Raw genomic sequence first — 14,467 nt, forward strand, 5'->3', positions numbered from 1 at the left:
TTTAAACCATTGGTAAATAGCAAGAGATGACTTTACAAAAAAATGTCGAAATCAAGGCTCCTGAGGCCAAGAGAGCTTGTCTATCATTTCTATGTGTAAAATTCTAATAGAACTTGGATTATTTTTCAGAAGATGAATTGCTCTCAAGCCAGAATAGGCTCCACACCCCTGTGACCTGGATAAGAAGAAGAGAATGGATGGATGGAACTGCTATCAAAGTCCTTAAATTCCTTACAGCATTATAAAATCTGTAAACTATGCCTCCACATATTCTCAAAGGTCCCCCAGACCTGCAGGAGACATGCATTTACTTTTCACTTGCTGTGAAAAGTAAACATCATCAAATCAGCATAGTCTTCTTCTTCCTTCTCCTCCTCCTCCGTGTAGTGGTCTCCACAACAGATGATCAGTCTCAAGGTCGCCCTGGTCATGCCATCCTCCTCTGCTGCACCAACCCTTCATCACTACATCCATAAATCTTTAAACTAATCCTATATGATTAAAGTTTCAATCAGCATTTGATTTCCAATAAAGATGAAATACAAACTTTTGTTTCCATGCAGATGAAAAAAAAAAGCAAAAAAGCATCAATCTTTCTATTTAGTAGACCAGATGTTGGTGAAAGTCTTTCCTGAATGACAAATTCAATATAAAACAAACTCTACAACACTGTCATGGTCTTTGTAATTATCCCTGGTAATTTTTGCTTACCTCATTCTTTGCTGAGTGTTTTCCTTTTTCGTGTTGCGTCCCCCGTGTCTGTGTGTCTCTGCTCTTTTCATGACTTGGTCTTTCTTTCATTTTACTTCCCGCTTTACTTCAAAGCCTAATTCTTTGTGAGGCACTCCCTTTCTTTCCCGCCTGCACACTTATGCCTCATGTTGTTTATGTTCATTTAGTTTGTGTGTCCTCTCTGAGTCTCTTTCACGTCAGTTTTTACTCTTTTTGTTATCAATTTTATTGACGCTGTGCAACCAACACCTTCCTTTTTCATGCATGTCTGCGATTTATTTTCCTGCCAAGTACATCCCACACTTACACAAGCAAGTCAAATTAAAGGTAAGAGAAGAAAATCTCTTTGTGTGCAGGGTAGTATTACAGTGACACACACCACTCTCTTGGACATAAAGGACCCCCCCCCCCCCCCCCACACACACACACACACATGGGGACACCTGAATGCAAACCAAATGTGGGTCACCTAAAAGAAAACGACACCTCCGAGCCAAGAAGCGAGAAATGTTGTGTCTCCTAACACCCCCAGCCTATAGCTGATATTCTGCACCACCGTTTTAAGCACACACCGAGTCCCCCTTCTCGTTTCAGAGATGGGAGGGCGGGCTGTAGGACCGAGCAGCCAGCCAGCGTCAGGGCTGAATAATTGATCTCTCTCTATCGGTCAGGGGGACGTTAGTGGGACGTTTCTCTCTCCATCCCTCCATGTGATTCATTCGCTGCTTCCCATCACAGTGTTAACGGCAGCTGCTTCACCCTCCGCAAACCGCCACCCCCTCCACTCCTCCTCCTTGTCTCTACGTGTGAGTGTGAGTGAGTGAGTGAGTGAGTGAGTGCAGGAAGACGAAGCGGCAAGCAGGAGGAAGCACCAAGGACGTCCTTTTTCCAGCCCCGGGAGACGGAGATGCAAGGAACGAGCAGTTAGATTAGCCCGTGCTGCTGTTGCCTGCTGCAGGATAAGTTCGTTCCGGAGGGTACTGCAGCTGAAGCTCTGCTCCTCGATCCGTGCTCGGTGTGTGAGTGTGCCAGGAAAATTTCATTCAGGCGCCGGACGGAGGTAAATCGACGCTTGATGCAGCTGCTTCAACACAAGCCAACGGTTTAGGGAGCTATCCACTCGCCGTGGTGCTGAAACCAGGCTCGCAGCTACTAGGAAGTGCATGTGTGCCTCTCCTTTCACACAATCCCAGCACATGCATGCATAAAAGGGGGGTCATTTTGAACATATGTTCCAACTGCAATTTCAGCTGTAGACATGCGTGCATAGCTCGATATTTCTGCTTCATTAACGTGCGAGTAGCTTTTTCTTTTTTCTAATGTTGAAGCGGGATGGCTGAGTCCACGTCCCTCCAATGGAGGATGGAAAGTTTTACCACATGATCAGGAAAAATACACAGGAGTGGTTTAGTCCGGGATTCACATGCGTGACAGCAGACCGTCCTGCCAGACTGAGGGTCTTTCACGGTGCACTTTCTCAGAAGTGCTCTGACTGCAGGAAAAGCTTAGCCGTACACGGTTTGAACGATCGTCAGCTGTCCTGGAAAATATTTTAAAGCAAAACGTTCGCAGATAAACCGCGAGCAGTAGTTTCTGAGCTGGTCAGTAGTTGTGACATGTTTGGCGCTTTTGTGTTCGAACCATTGACCTCGGTGCCCTTCAGTTGGCGCATCGAAGAAATGTGTTTTACACGCAAAAGCACCTCTTGCAAACATTTCAGAAATCACCGTTTCATATTTCAGCTTAACAAATGTAGTATAAAGAGCGTCGACTGTAGCCTAAGCTGAATACACGTCTCCGTGCTTAACGTGCTTGTCGTTTTAATTTGCAGATCTGGCAACAAAGGACTTCTCATCTTCCGCAACTATTGAATGTAACATCGCTCGGATAAGGAAGGCAGGGAATTAAAAGCCATCATCATGAATTTCGTTATGAAACAAGCGCTGGGAGGTAAGTTCTTCCCTTTTTATCCGCTGTAACGACGGATGTGATGAGTGTGAGTCCGCCGATGTTTCTGCTTCTTGTAGAGGTTTAATTACTCTCCAAAGTGATTACTTTTGTATCCAACACCCTCCTTTTCCACGCAAACATTATTGGATTGTCACATCTCAAGAATTTCTCTCTTTTTCTTTCATGTTTTGCGCTTTGGTGCTTTTTTGCGCATTTCTTCCACATCTGCTGCTTGGTCTTTGCGCGCGTGGCGCAGTTGGCCTCTGTGGCGCATACTTCAGTGAGCTCATGATTTCTAACGCGATTAAACCAGTGCAGTCAAAGGGGCATTTTATGTTCGAAGAAGTTCAAATTTTTCACCAAGACGAGTTAAAAACGTTTTTATCGTTTTTCAGTCTTACCCATCAAAAACACAGAGATGCCTTTTGACCGGGACTCTGCAGCGACTCCTTATCACGAGATGCTGAACGCACATTTTCCACCTGAGGAAGAAAAGATAATCAAGGCACAATCTAATCTTAAATAATTTCATTCCCGCGTGCAGGCACGGGGGTGATTTTCTAATGGCTTGTGCTGCAGTGAATCCCTGAACATGTGAATACCAAAACAGAGTAATGAATTTTGAAGGGGTATGAACTTGTTATGAATATGCAGACAGTGCAGTGGAAGGTGAAATGACGGAGATGGTTTTCACAAAGCAGCGGATGGTTCGTGATGATTCGTGGGACAGTTCAAAGAATGAAAGTGGTTTACCTTCCCCCTGAACAGCAAAGGTAACAAAAGGCTGTTTGACTTTTCAAGCACATGTAAGCTGCGTTTGCGGAGGTCGCTTTGTGATCAGAGCAGTTAATCTCTCCAACTGCGTGTCTGTTTTCGACGTTACGCAAAATAAATTAAAAAAAAAAAAATTGTAAAACTCGATGACGATGTGAATTATTTTATCGAGGGAGGATCCAACATATTTTAATATGAATCACAGTAAATTTTTTTGAAACGTAATGTAGTACATAATGTATGGCGGGGAATGTTCTTCTGATTGTCTTTATTCATGAATATATAACAGAATGGCAACATTTTCGCTGAATGCTGGATTTAAAATGATGCTTCTGGTATCTGGTGTCATTTTGTGAACTTGTCATTTTGCCAGTTGGACATTTTTTTTAATTTAATTTAATTTTTTGTCAGTGGCTCATTAATATGATGACTATGCTACAATGGCTTCTTCTTCTTCCATGCACTCTTTAGCCTTTACATTCCTATAGGAGACAAAAACCTGCCTACTCCACTTTTCTACAAGGAGGTCTCTTCAAATATGTGCATTCATTATATAGAACATTAAAAACATTTGGATGGAAACTACTAATTAATCATTTACAGAGTAATCAAGTAAAACGCACAAATCAAGCTTTAGTTATTTATTTTAAACATCACAATTCTTTGATGAGCAGGTATTTGTTATTAAAATGTTAAATTTGGGGATTGAATTTCATTTCTTGCAAAATGTCTTTTTAAGGCCATACAGTTTTACAGCTGGATACCCCCACATGTTTGAATTGTGATTCATTTTTACACCACTGTAAGACTCAGAAATCCCACCCTGGCAACCCTCCACTGCCCACCATATGGACAGCTACACATGCATGTTTTTAACAAGTTAAAAGATTTGGAGAGCTAGTCGCTGGTCAAATGCAGTGAAACTGTGAAATGCAATGCTAGTGTATTACAGTAAGACAAAGCAAGCATGCTAATATTACTTTTCCCACAGCAAGAAGATCAGCTCATTGTCTGTCTCACAGACTTTTGTTTCATGAAGCTCTAAAAAAACAAACTAAAAGCCAGTTTGAAATTACTGTTACTGGACGTCCTGCTTGCCACCTTTTCCCCGATTCTTCTTCCGCCATGATCTCCAGATCCTTAGCTAACATCTTCTTAGAGGTAGCTGAAGATCACAGTTGGGTTGCAGTTTGACGTAGTGCCCTAAAGGCTGTTGTAACCAATCATCCCAAGTTACATCATGCAAAAACAGGAGCAGCATAATGCTCCCTGTTACTAGTCAGGGTAGCATCAAAGCAATCTGGAGGCATTTACTGAATAATCAAGTGAAATGCAAGGTGAAATGGGTGCGTAATCTTCTTTTAAACCTTGAGTGCACAGCTTTTGTCTCCCACTTCTGGCAATGATCATCATCAGAGGCACAATGACAAGTGCAGATGACAAGGACTTTTTAAAAAATATACCTTCATCGCTCCTCTGAACAGCAAATTTCTTTTAATCTCAAATACCTGAAACTTTTTTGGGGATCTTCCTACTTGCTGTTGCTTCTCTCTTCAGTGATGTAAAAGCAACCATCACTGATGTAAAACACACAGCTACCTGTGTTCCAGTCTATACGATCCTAGACAAATTCATTAAGAAATTGTTATGATTCAGGCAAAGAAAAACCCATAGAATACTTATAATTCAATGGCACTGATGATTAATATTGCATCGAAAAGTCTACACATGTAAAATATTTATTATATGTACTTACGAAGCTTCCTGTTTTGTGTTTTTGACAGGTTCCGTAGCAATGTGTTCATCTTTAATCTTTGTACCACTGCCAGGCTGGTACAAAGCTCCCCGTCAATAAAAACGAGTCAAATCTGCTGAACCGCACATAAAAGAAACTGCACACATGAGGAAAATCAGGCAGGCTGTGCCAAGGTCTTCACCTTGAGCAGAGTATTTCTTTCCATCTCGGGGAGCAAGTTTTTTGTTTCCTTCTTAAGAAGTAATGAGTTTTTAGTGTGCAGTGGATTAGCTGTGAGCTATTATCTCACTTCTCGTTCTCTCTGCGCGCTCTTAGGAGAAACTCACACTCCATCTGCTCCCATCTAGGCACCGATCTGTGCTCTGTCTGTTTCATACGCTGAAGAGAAAGGTCGCCTTGCAAGGTGTACTCATCTGCCATCCGCGAACCTTTCGTCCTTTGAAATGCAAGTCATAGATCAGGAGGTCTCAAAAATGTTTTCATGTCAAGGATCCATGCAGAGAAGACTTTGAAAAAGATGTTAGAACAAATACGCTGGTTTGTGTTTGTGTGTTTACTCTGTCAATCAAAGTTTGTGAGTACTGATAGAGTAATGATGCTAACCAGTGGTAACTACATACTCCATCCTCAACCCCTCATCCTCCATTTTGGTGTATTTTGACATATAACTCTGTACAACACTGAGCTGTGAGGCAGGAGACACCCAGAGAGGCAAAAACAGAAGTTGTCACAAAACATCCTCACTGTTGCACCTATATCCACTTCTACCCAAGTCCCCTGCTATCATAGAGAGTATAAAAGATGTGATGTCACTCACTGGCAGTGTTGGTCAAGTTACTTGAAAAAAGTAATCAGTAACTAATTACTGATTACTTCCCCAAAAAAGTAATCCCGTTACTTTACTGATTACTTATTTTCAAAAGTAATTAATTACTTACTTAGTTACTTAGTTACTTTTTAAAAACACGATTTACAACCTGAATAGGTGATAAAGCGATAGATCTTTCAGCCCAATTCTACTTTTTCTGCATAATCCATCATACAAAATGTAATCAAATGGAAAAGTCTCTTTTTAAAACTTGTTTTATTAGTTTTAATCTTTTAACTTTATGCATCAAGCAAAAATTTAATTATATGCACCATTCTCTGACTTGAAGAAATTAGTTTAACATGTAAACCTATTTTCTGCACATCCCAGCACATAAAATAAAATATTTTTTGTGTTTACACTCACTCTTTCAAATAGATGCAAGTAAAACACAGCAGAAAATAAATAAAGTCAAAGACTCAGCGGTCCTGTTGCTCTATTTTCACCTGTAAAGCAGGAGTGGGGCAGGCGGAGGTTTACCCTGGTGCAGGTGTGCCGCGGTCAGCGGAAGAATCCGCGAGTTTCTCTGTGAGTTTCCCATTACGTCGTTTCGCACTCGGTGCTTGCTCGGAAGTTTAGGGGGGTTTTTTGCTGTAAAAAGAAGTTTTCTTCCCACGCACAACGGACACTAATGTTTTTGTCACTTTTTATGAAATCAAACTCAAAATAAGGTCAGTACTTCCACGCTTTAAACGCTGCATGCTCATACTCTCTCCTGCACTCGATATATGATCCATTGTTGATCTGCACACAGCTGTTGTCACGAACGGCGCACTCGCTTACATCACTGTCATGAGACATTCTCGCAAAAAATCACAGTTTTAGTAACGCAGTAACGCAGCGTTACTACGGGAAAGTAACGGTAATCTAATTACTGTTTTTGCAATAGTAATCCCTTACTTTACTCGTTACTTGAAAAAAGTAATGAGATTACAGTAACGCGTTACTTGTAACACGTTACTGTAACACGTTACTGCCCATCTCTGCTCACTGGCGAGTAAAGTCCTGTTATGAAGCCTTAAGCTGTGTTTTTTCACCTTCACCATCTTGGTTGCTTGAAACTGGACACGGCAAGGGAGTGGTGGATCTGTGTCACGCACTATTGTCGGGCACAGTGCCGGTGTGTTTGTTAAAGCGGACCCAAAAGCAGACACTGGAGGCAAGGAGCTGGTTTGCAAACAGAAGGCGAGCCTTTATTTCGGCTGAAAACGTGAAACTATGAAACACCAAGCATAACTATGAAAAACTATGACAAACCTATGACTGACCATGATAACAAAAGGTTATCATGATCAGACGCCCTGACAATGAACAGTAAGAGACAAAGGACTTAAATACACACATGAGGTGATCAGGGGAAGTGGAGACACATGAGGAAACAGTTGACTAGGATGAACATAATGATGCACAGGAAATGTAAACTAAAACACAACGACATGAAAACTGGACTTTCAAAATAAACAGGAAAACATGACTAGACACAGGCATGACAGCATTAACCAGGCAGACCAGAAACATGACACATAAGACACAATAAACAACAATGGGAAATTTAATACATGGGAAGACGACCCAAAGGAGATCTACTAAACAATGAATAATAACTACAACTAAGGAACCTAGGACCTAATGCCAAAAGGACTAACTATAAACAATGAATATCAAAATACGACCCAGGACTGTGACAATCTGACTGTGAATTTAAGAACACTGCACCCTGATTGGTTAAAGACTTGTGATTCAGAAGTTGCCGACTACCCTGGATGATCCTCCATTCTGACTGTTATACTGACTAAAACTTACAAAATGAACTTCACACTTTAATCAAAATAACCTGAAACTAACATCAGAGTCCTTAAAATCATCCGGAAAATATTTACTGAGGTCAGAGAGTGAGGGAGGTGCTCCACAACACCCTAAACCAGCGGTCCTCAAACCCCGGGCCTCGGACCGGTACCGGTCCGTGAGTCATTTGGTACCGGGCCACGAGAGTGAGACTCGGGTGTGAAATGTATGGTTTTCAGGGTTTTTATCGTTTTTTAGCGTTATTTTGTTATAGTTTTTTTTTCGTTAACTCTGTTTTCCTGGGTCTTTTCACGTGTGTTATGAATAAATCTTATTTTTTTCGGTTCCGTTACTAGTTTTATTTTGTTGTATTTATCCGCGACACCTTAAAGGCCGGTCCGTGAAAATATTGTCGGGCACAAACCGGTCCGTGGCACAAAAAAGGTTGGGGACCGCTGCCCTAAACTATTCAGATCAGTTTCCCAAATGTGAATTTAATCATTTATTATTCATTTATTTCTTGATTATTAACTGGATGGTGAAACTTAGTATGTCAGCTAGCTCGGAGAACATGACTAAATAATCCTGCCATGCCCAGTGGCTGGGTGTTAGCTTTCTGTGGTAGCGTAACAGTTCATTCCTCTGACTAGTCAATATGCCACCTAAGTGCACCATAGTGCTGCAGTGGCTCTTTCTGGTGTGGTCTATATTGAACAGATCAAGGTAGCATAATTAACTGCCTTCTGCTGTTTCTAGTCACTTTTCACAAAAATATAATTTTAAACTCACCTAAGACAGCTAATCCAGCTATGAAATGATTAATAGTCATTCATGTGCTTTCTTTCATTTGGCCTCCTTAGGCTAGTTTCAAGATTATGCATATCAGTTTTTAAGTGTCAAAAATAATTGCTTTTGTTAATTTTGCAGGATTTGTTTTAAGTGTTGTTTTAAGTGTTTATATGAGGGATTTTACGCTTGTTAAAATATTTTAAACTAATGCTGAGAGTAACCACAATCAGATGTGTATAGCAGAACAAACAGTGTTTGCAATAACCAAAATAAATCTGCTAAAAGAGATTCTTAATTTGTGCTTCACAGACAATCTGGCAACTCACGTGATTTGTGACAAACACACTAAACATATGGATTTGTATTTTCACAGTGAAGGTCCAGTGTCATGCTAATTACAGAGAAACAGTAAAAAGGGTGAGGGCACAATGAGTGTGACGAAGAGTTTGACTGTGTGAGTGTGTACAGTCTGTGTTTGATTGACATCACATCACCCTATCATTAGCCGTCATGTACCAGTGTGGGTGAAGCAAATTCATCATTATTATTATTAAAACATGTAATCCTGAACAAAGCTGAACCCAGATTCAAACTTTTATCGAGCCAGAATAAAAACGGCGTGAGGAAGAAGTGAAAAAGAGAAAGAAGGTTATGAAAGTGAGACCTTCTTCCTAAGCATGCAATCCTTCTGTGTGTTTGGCTTTGTTTACATCAGGTTTAGCTCTCTAACCTTCACTTCTCCAAGGACATATTTCAAAACGGTTCCTGCTTCAAACAGTTATGTGTGGTGGAAATATGACACAAAATAAAAGGTTTCTTATGCACATATTACAATGTACAACTTGTATGCAGACTAAACATTTTATTGGGATAAATCCCACCCTGAACTTCCTGGATCTGTGTTTTAGAACTGCTTGATACAGCTCATTAGTATCACATAGGGAGAAAAAAAATCAGGACAAATGAGGAATTGATTTGATGTCCATTGCTGTTAAAGCAATGTGTGCATGTTTGTGTGTGCATGTTTGTGTGTGCATGAAGAGCTCTTATTTCAAAAACGGGAATCCATGCCAGGGGGCAGAGGGAAGGATTTATTCCAAATGACATCATCAAAAGTGCTCGTAAAGAGAAGTCAGCTCTCTCACTCTCACCTCTTTCTCGCAATAAGGCTGCAGTTCCATCTCCTTCCTCCTCCCCCCTTCTCTTCTGGCCTCCTCCTGCCCTCAGCCTTGGAAGTAAATGAGGTGTAGGAGGAGATGAAAAGTGACAAATTGATCTTTAAAACTTGGTGTTTTATCATCAGCCGCTGACGGCAGATGTTGTAAAGTCACGCTGCACTGTGGACCGGCAGAAGCTGTAATCTCTCTTTAATTGGAGTTGTTTTCTGTCCTCAGCAGCCTCTGAGTCTCTCTCTCGCCTTCCAGCCTGACCTCAACACAGAAATGACAATAGCAGCTGATTTCTTTTTTTTTGAAGGAAGTTAAAATGACTGGTGCACATGCATGTGTACATAAGTGCATGAAAAATGTCTGACCTTTGTAGAAAGGCGACAGAAGTGGTGGAGAAACTCATTGCAGGAGAAAGTTTGGACCAGTCAGCCTCATATGAGAAACTATAAGCCACTGAGTTTGCAGCTATGGATGCTGTTCAAATGTGATGAGATGGATGGTTCCCCCAATCCTTTTTTATTTAAGGTGACTTTTTTCAGTTTTTCATTCACTAGCGGCTTGCTAGCTTTCAAAGCTCATCATTCTCCGATTTCTGTTTTTTTTTCCTTCTTTGCCATCGCATCATCTGATTAGCTGAAGTTGTGGTAAAAGGTCATAGAAAAATGATTTATACAATTTTATGATTTCTAAAATTTGTATTTATTGGAAGTTTCAAATCATACTTAAAGGTACATTTCGTAATTACCCTTTCACCACCAGGGGGCAGCGCTTTACCTCTGAGTGTGTTGATGTTGTTTGATGTGTGCTGCTGTTTCACTTTTGATATTTTTTGTTTTTGCCCGGCTGCCACTGAAAGTTATTCATGTGCCTGGTTAAATTAAAGTTACACCAACTCAGTGTACCATCTTGTGGTGCAGGGTGGTATTACGCCATCACTGACACAAACTGGAACAGAACGTTCACCTCCAAAGTAAAGGTTGTGGCTTATTTCTCCAACCAACATGCTTCAAAATGTGTAACTTTTACTTTGAAGGTAAACAGTCTCTGTTTTCTGTACTCTGTACTCAATTTCACCACTGCTAGCAACCAACCAAGGTTTTGGTTGCATCACTGTATCCCTCTTTGAGACCAAACCTTTACTCCACCTCGTGTCACTACCTCTCTCACTTCCACATCACCCCCTCCACCCACCCTCCCAGATCAGCTCCCTAAGCCTCTCTTATTTTACTGGATCACTAATTTTATCCCTTCTTTGCTCTCCCATCCTTCAATTTAACTTTCCATCTATTTCTTTCCTGCCGTCCTCCTTCACCGATTACAGTAAATCTGAAGGGCGAGGCAAAGAAACCTCAATCAGGCAGCCACAGGGGAAAGAAGGATATGTTTGTCTGAATATGTGTGTAGGTGTGTGTGCATGTGTGTGTTTCTTAGTGTGTTTTTTGTGCGTAGTGACAGCGGGATAGAGAGGGAGTGAGCTAGAGGGAGAGAGTGACAAAGTCTGTGACAAACAGAGAGACTAGGGTGGACCTTAGTAGTTGGCTTTAGCTGGCATTAGATGATAAGGTAGGTGTGTGTGTGTGTGTGTGTGTGTGTGTGTGTGTGTGTGTGTGTGTGTGTGTTTCTGGGTTTTTCTTTTGGCTTTCCAAGTAAGACTGCAACAGAAATGACAAACACACAAACAAGCACAAACAACATGAAACAGGCAAACAATAGATGCATGAACACGGACACACACAACCAAGAGAAAAACATCACATTCAAAGTTAGTGACATGATAAACAAACCGAGGATCATACAGACACACACACACACACACACACACACACACACACACACACACACACACGCACTCTGGGGCCATAATCAGTGGGATGCGACGGGCCTCGTGCCCCCAGCTGTAAACCACAGGAGGGCAAACTGCACCACAACAATGCAGATACAGCAGCCTGCAGCTTCACATATCAAATCAAATCAAATCAAATCAAATCACTTTTTATTGTCACATCACATGTGCAGGCACACTGGCACAGCACATGCGAGTGAAATTCTTGTGTGCGAGCCCCACAAGCAACAGAGATGTGCAAACACAACAACACAAACGAGCAAAATACAAGAATGGCCAACCTGAAACTAATAAATATATGTACAATATATAATAGTGTATGCATTTCTGGATGTGTATACTAAATATTTTCCTACGTGTGTGTGTGTGTGTGTGTGTGTGTGTGTGTGTGTGTGTGTGTGTGTGTGTGTGTGTGTGTGTACACATTTTTACAAATTAAATAGTAAAAAAATAAAATAAAATAATAATAATAATAATAATAATAAAATATATAAAATATACAGAGTTGAATATGTGCAAAACAAGTGGCATTTATATACAGTATGGAGTGCATAATGTTAAAGTTCCAGTAGTGGAGGTGAGGTGTCTATGACGTGTTCAGCAGTCTGATGGCCTGATGGAAAAAGCTGTCTCTCAGTCTGCTGGTACGGGACCGGATGCTGCAGAACCTCCTTCCTGATGGAAGCAGTCTGAACAGTTTATGGCTGGGGTGACTGGAGTCCTTGATGATCCTCCCCGCTTTCCTCAGGCACCGCTTCCTGTAGATGTCTTGGAGGGAGGGAAGCTCACCTCCAATTATCCGTTCAGAACACCGCACTACTCGCTGGAGAGCTTTGCAGTTGTAGGCGGTGCTGTTGCCATACCAGGTGGTGATGCATCCAGTGAGGATGCTCTCAATGGCACAGTGATAGAAGGTCCTGAGGATGCGGGGGCTCATGCCGAATCTTTTCAGTCTCCTGAGAAAGAAGAGGCGCTGCTGGGCCTTCTTCACTGTTTTGTTTGTGTGTACTGACCACGTAAGATCCTCAGCCAGGTGTACGCCAAGGAACCGGAAGCTGCTCACTCTCTCCACAGCAGCGCCGTTGATGGTGATGGGGGTGTGTACTTCTCTGCACCTCCGGAAGTCCACTATCAACTCCTTTGTCTTATCCACTTGGCAAACATGTAAACATTCTCTAGACAAACTTCTGTGTCAACAGATAATAACACTAGGGAATGCCAATACCAATATACACATTCGAGGGACGTAAAAGAACGCCCACAATACTGTCAGTTTTCAGCTCCAGCTCTTCTTTGTGACACGTTTCTTATCTCATAGGTTACTTGTGATTTACCAGCAGTATGTGATTTAAAAGAGAAAATGAATTTTACGTGTACATTTTGTGTACAATTGCTGTCAAACATAGCGACTACCTCTGAAGTGCGTATGGACTGAAGGTAGTCCTCAAGAGTAGTTCAGCTTTTTGTTAACAAAGGTCAGAGACGTGAACCAAGAGCGCACAGTATCAGGTACGGACAGGAAGAATATTCTAACATTCAGGCATCCAGTGATTTCCAAATGGGTTTCCATAAAAACTGGAAGACAAACAGCCCTATCCTAATTTTTTATCTGCTGTTAAGATCTGAGTCTCAGTGTTTATCAGAATTTCCAACTGATCATAGTTATGTCATATCTCATTGCATCCCTCTGATTCTCAGCGGTTTACCTAAAAATAATGTTTGGTACTCATAAACACATCTGTATATTTGTACTGATTACTTCACTAGGCCTACTGAGAAAAAGAGAAAAATGTGCAAATTATTCTATGGCCAAGCTAAACTTTTATGACTATGTGCAATATTACAGTCAGTATAAGCACTAAACATCTGACGAGTGGAGGGACACATAAGCCAATCTGACGGTTCCGTCATAAGCTCATCTGTAGTCGTCACACATAAAAAGCTTTGAACCACTGCTGAAAATAACAGCATCGCTACATTTAGCCGCACAAATACTCACATAAAGTGCGTATGTTAAGCTAACGTGGGTGCCATGTTTGTGTGAAAATACAGTCCACATAGAGTTGTGCAAAAAAAAAAATGCATTAATTTGAAGTGTCATGACTAATAGTGACAGTGTTACTGTGGCTGTGCGATTACATAGGTGATAAAACATAATTATCCTAAAGGATTAATTAGGATTAGCTGGAGAACCCTGGAGCATATATGTCTGTATGAAGATATACAACTCCCACATGACCTTACTCACCTGCTGATGCTGTTTGCTAGTTCAGACAGCGCCATGAGTTTCTGTATTGCACATAATTACTTTTGTGCTTTCAAATCACACTTTTCTTAGCACTAATGTGGATTTCCTTTCCCTCAAAGAATCCTCAAACAAACCTACATTTGTAAATTAATGGCTTTTCCGTGCCCTCTACTCCATGCTTTTACTCTTTGCTTGTCCTCATAGAGTTCTGCCTTTCGTCTTCCACCCCACTCATCCTCACGCTCTGTCCACTCTCACTAATGAGCCTTAGAGCTACAGGCATGACCTCCATCCTCTTACTGTCCTTAAACAGAGGAGCCTTTGCACTGATAATAGAGAGTCAGTTTTAAAACTGTAAAGGCACAATTTTCTTTTTTTTAGTTATTCTTTCATTTAAACTATTGAAAAACAGGAAACTGAAGTGCGATCGTAAAGCAGCTGAAGTCCTGCCGGCATGCTTGTGTTATTGCAACAAGCTATTTTGGTCCCTCAGGCCTGTAATGAAAAAAAAAATCATCCGTTTTAAAACATAACTTATTTTATTTAGAAGAGT

General features: G+C 41.2%; 1 protein-coding gene across 2 annotated transcripts in view; it reads left to right on the forward strand.

Moving 5' to 3' along the window:
* The first annotated feature begins 1,449 nt into the window (after positions 1–1,449).
* cplx1 (complexin 1) overlaps positions 1,450–14,467 on the forward strand; it is a 72,295-nt gene continuing 59,277 nt past the window's right edge. Inside the window, exons 1-2 of one of the 2 annotated variants that reach the window (XM_086258711.1) lie at positions 1,450–1,792; positions 2,564–2,682. In XM_086258711.1, the coding sequence (XP_086114837.1) occupies positions 2,652–2,682 (31 nt within the window). In that variant the 5' untranslated portion in view covers positions 1,450–1,792; positions 2,564–2,651. Of the gene's footprint in view, positions 1,793–2,141; positions 2,334–2,563; positions 2,683–14,467 lie in introns of those variants that run through there. The other variant, XM_086258718.1, reaches the window with a different exon arrangement.

Source organism: Aulonocara sp. 'chitande type north' Nkhata Bay, linkage group LG2, assembly GCF_057382095.1.
Source record: "Aulonocara sp. 'chitande type north' Nkhata Bay isolate Kocher_YH1m ecotype deep benthic linkage group LG2, A_spYH_male_GT1.1, whole genome shotgun sequence".
NCBI lineage: Eukaryota > Metazoa > Chordata > Actinopteri > Cichliformes > Cichlidae > Aulonocara > Aulonocara sp. 'chitande type north' Nkhata Bay.